The sequence below is a fragment of the Carassius auratus genome, chromosome 9 (assembly GCF_003368295.1).
Source record: "Carassius auratus strain Wakin chromosome 9, ASM336829v1, whole genome shotgun sequence".
Classification (NCBI taxonomy): domain Eukaryota; kingdom Metazoa; phylum Chordata; class Actinopteri; order Cypriniformes; family Cyprinidae; genus Carassius; species Carassius auratus.
The window spans coordinates 13,803,877-13,808,545 of NC_039251.1; the positions used below are offsets into that span (position 1 = coordinate 13,803,877).

The 4,669-nt window shown below is 42.2% G+C and overlaps 1 protein-coding gene across 1 annotated transcript; it reads left to right on the forward strand.

Moving 5' to 3' along the window:
* Positions 1 to 914: 914 nt before the first annotated feature.
* LOC113109307 (oligodendrocyte transcription factor 1-like) lies at positions 915 to 4,253 on the forward strand. Its single transcript, XM_026272927.1, has 2 exons — positions 915 to 1,162; positions 1,611 to 4,253. The coding sequence occupies exon 2, from the start codon at positions 1,612 to 1,614 to the stop codon at positions 2,308 to 2,310; it is 699 nt and encodes a 232-aa protein (XP_026128712.1). The 5' UTR covers positions 915 to 1,162; position 1,611; the 3' UTR covers positions 2,311 to 4,253.
* Positions 4,254 to 4,669: the final 416 nt, after the last annotated feature.

A 4,669-nucleotide genomic window follows, 5' to 3' on the forward strand; every position in this document is an offset into this window, starting at 1 on the left:
TGGAAGGAAGGACGGAGAGAGCGGGAGGGGGGCGGTGTTGCGGGTGGACACCAGGTTCTTTCTTTCCCTCTCTTTTTCATCTCTTCTCTCTGTCTCTATGTCAGAGCAGGTGTCCCTTTCGGCCCTCTCTTCTCGCCCTCCCTCCTTTCTGTTGCCGTTTCTTTTCAAACACACGTTCACAAATGTACAGCTGACGAACATCCCAGCTCTAATCCATCACAGGCTGTCTTTTATAGGTCAGCTAGAGGCACACACACCCCAACACACTGGCAGGTTGTTTTCTGTTGCCCTGCAGGTGCCTGGCGTTGCGATTGCTCTTTAAATTCTCTTTCCTGTCTGAGCCTACGAGTATGTGCGCATGGATGCCATGATACCATTCACCGGGACCGGGTGCCGCCACCTTCTTACCCTCCTCTCACCCCTACCAGACAAACAGGAGATTCTATGTTCTCACCTCCTGCTCTCAATGTGAACAACATGCTTTCTGTTTATGTCTCTTCCTTCCTCTCACGTTTAGAGGGAGGCTAAAAGAAAGTGTTTCAATAGTTTGGAAAAGGAGATAATTACACCGTTTGTATGTTTTACAATCAGTCTTACCCTGGGTGTGCCACCTGTGACGAGGATCATTAGGCCTTCTGTTTGTTGGCTCACTTGTTCATTTGCTTCCTCATTCAATAGCTGATTATCAATGTCATGATATGTCCCACGCGTGCAAGAAAATGTCACAGTATTGCATTGATATAAGCAGAAATAAAGACAATCCCATTCATTAAACATGGGGCATGTGTTCATGATCAGGGTTTTCAACCATTGGAAATGATGATCAAATCATTAGCATGGAGGGCAGATGAGGGGGCGTCAGGAGCAGAAAGAGAGAGAGAGAGTGAAAGAGTAAGTCATTAGCTCATTACAGCAGTACTTCTCTCATATTCTTCCAATGGTTAGGGAGTGTGTTAGGCACAGTTAAAAAATCTCTATTAAGGACAACTACGTGGACAAAAGAGCAAACTATCTAATTGAGCATTTAGCATTTAACCATTGCTGTTTTCAGAAAAATTAAATCACGACTGGATGAATATGGACTTGAAGAAGTGAACTGCTTTATTGTTACTCAAATAATCCCTGGAAGAAGATCTGGAGTGTGTGGACCAAGAGCTTGAAGGTAAAATTTTTGCCTACCAGTGGGACTGAGCAACATGACAACTGAACTTTGAAGAGATCACCCAAAAATGAAAATGTTGCCATAGTTTACTCACTTACTTTGCTCACATTGTTCTTTCTTCTGTGGAACTCAAGGGATGATATTTTGAAGATGCTTCTGTGCAAGAAAAGTCAGAGGGGTCTAAAATTGTTTTGGACCCCACTGACTTTGATCATAAGAACAAAAACAGACATTTCTTAAAATATGTCCCACAGAAGAAAGTAAGTCAATCTTAAATTGGAAACATTTGGAACATTTGGAACGACATGGTGATAATAATTAAATAAAAAAAAAGAGCAATCCCTTCAACACATTCTGTTAATCCCAAAGATTTCCTGCTGATTTTTTAAAATGTTTATTCTATTTTATTTTATTGACTTAAACATGTTTTCTTAATATCTTCTTTCAGAATGCAGGCTGTGTCTGGTTTTAGGTGCAAGGAGCAGGGCGAGGGCTCTTTGCAGCAACTCATGCCAAGAATTGTACGAGTAACAGGAGGATCAGGCTCCGGTGCTGGGGTTCTCCAAGGGCCTCAGAGATCTTCTAAACCCTCTCGTGAGCTTAGTGTGGAAGAGCAACAGGAGCTACGGAGAAAGATCAACAGTCGTGAGAGAAAGAGAATGCAGGACCTTAACGTGGCCATGGATGCTTTACGGGAGGTCATGGTGCCCTACTCTTCTTCCACTGGTGTAGGTGGAGCACTGCAGTACCCTTACCTCCCTCCTGGAGCCCCTCCAACCGGGCGCCGCTTGTCTAAGATCTCTACGCTGGTGCTGGCCCGTAACTACATCCTACTCCTAGGCTCCTCCTTGCAGGAGATGAGGCGTCTGTTGGGCGAGGTCAGCATCGGGATGGGAGCCAGCGGGACTGTACCACGTCTGCTGCTGACAGGAGGGTGGCCATTTCTTACCGGGCCAGGACAGCTTCTACTTTCCCCTCCTGAGCAGCAAATGGGTGCAGCAAAGTGCCCTCTTCTGCCTCAGGGTACTCAGGAGGAGCCCTTGGCATGGGGGTCAGGCAGCATGTCGGCGAGCCCGGTGTGCCAGTGTGGGGTGTGCCGGACCCCACGGGTGGTGCATGTTAATCTCACCACACGCTTGCCAAAATGATTCCAACATGACTTAGAGAACATGCAGTTATTAATGTCTGTGAAGGGTGGGATGTATGGTTAATTTTTTGGTAACACTTTACAAAAAGGTTAATTTTGTTAACCTTTAGGAATAGTTCACCCAAAAACTAAAGTTATTTCATAATTTCCTCACCATCTTGACATTTACAGAACTGTTTGACTTTCATCTGTGGAAGACCAATAAAGAAATCAACTGTTTTATGTTCCACAGAAGAAAGAAAGTCACATGGTTTTGAAATGCCATGATGGTTGATAAATGATGACAGAGTTTTTTGGTAAGCTGTCCCTCAAACAAACACTGAGCAAAACTTTTACAGCATTTAATACATTTTAGTTCATGTCAATTTTCACATATACTAATACATTGTTAACATTTCAACGTGAATTTGCAAATTTGCATTTGGCTAACTAAACCTTTTTAAGTGTTACCACTTTTCACTTGCAAAAATGCTCCTATGTATGTTTCCCATACAGCTACTCTCTTCTATGTGTTTGCTAAGAATTAAACTCGCAATACTGAAAGAGTGTGTGTTTGTGCATCAGTTGTTTGAAACTGCAAAAGTTCATCTCTCAGCGCATTTCCTTTTTTTACATCTTGTTCTCTGTAGTAGGCATGTGCATGTGTGTGTGTGTGTGTGTGTGTGCTTAGCTGCATCCAAATGGATAGAAATAATTAATTGTGCACCCCTTTTGCTGCACAAGGACGGAGGCTTTCTTTCACCACAGCCTTCCCTGAACCCACCCCATTCAACTCCCCAAACAAACCCCACATCAAATCCGCTAGCCCCATAATAATTAGCCCACACTCTTTCTCCAGCTTCACCATCTTTAATCCACTCGCTCGTTCTCTGCTTGTCGAGGTAAATGCGTTTACACGGGCCAGTGTGGCACCATTCTTTGCTCTCTGTGAACTGCAAATTCAAACGCACAGAAAATGTGTTTCCACCAAAAGAGTTCACTTACAAACAACACCCTCTCCAACATCCAAACTCTGACATCCACCCCTCCGAATGCTTGGCGGGTTGAAAAAAAAAGAAGCAATTCTTTCAATCTCAGGGCACAGTCAAAGCCTTGAAAGGAGGTAAAAGCAATTCCATCTTGTGGATAGGGGTGCGTGAATGAGGATGCAGATTATAATCATAAGAATAATGATAAAATACGAGGAATAATCGCCCCCACTGCAAAAGGGGATTAGTCCGGCCAGGCGCATGAAAGAGGGCGAGAGGCTGAATGGAAGGAGTCTGTTGCCCATCGCCCGGGACAAAAGGAGAGGTAGATGCTATTAAGTGAGATTAGGGTTAATAGGTCTTGATTTTCTTACAAGGAGGTAAAAAAAATTAAAAAGAAGTACAGAGGGGGGAGAGGTGGGACAGAGAAGTAGGAAAGATCAAAGTAAGACGCAAAGACTTAAAACCCTTCTCTTTGCGAGGACGCACACACACACACACACTTTAACTTGGCACCTCTTAAATTTACATATAGCTGCCTTATGTCCGCTGACAACTTGAAGAGATTACTTCACTAATTTTATCTCACTTCAGTGCTTTTCTTAAAGCCATCTTCTCCTGTCCTTCTCTCCTAAGGTGATAACTTTCTCTCTGATGATGGTGGGCGTATTGTGAGAAGGATGCAGGGGTCTGCTCTCTCTTTGTGTTCATTCTTCAGCTCATCAGTGGAGCTAAATCCAGCCAAAACAAAATGAGACAAAAGAAGAGAAAGTAGAACGGGGTGTCCTATTGTTCTCCACTAAATACCAATGTGTGGTATACTTCACTGATATATGGCCTGAACAACCACTGTGTGAGTATGTGTGTGTGTGTTGGAGGGAGAAAAACTGACCTCTGTATGAGAGGAAAATGTTGGTCAAATGAATCAATTATGTAAGGAATGTGTGTGCATACTTGTGAGGACCAAGTAATAAAAAAATTGTCATGGAAAATGCAGTGATTTTCATTAATAGCAGGCTCTAAAATCATGTTTTGCTTTATTTCTACTGATATCAACAAGTATGTTTTTAATGCTTTGGTGCTGAAATAAGTTTATTGAACTAAAAAAAAAAAAAAAAAAATATTGCACAACTTCTTGTTTGACACACACAGGAAAAGTGGTTCATAAATAATAAAATAATTAAAAAAAAATTATTTCTTTTTATATAAAAAATGTATTTTAATATTTTATTTAATTGCTTTATTTAATAACAACAGAAGTCTAGCTAGGTAAACTTGTGTGTGTGTGTGTGTGTGTGTGTGTGTCAGGGCAAGTTTAAGACTGATTGAGGGCCATCCATCCTTAGCTATTGGTGAAAAGATGAGTGTGAGAAGATCTCCACTCCTCCTTTC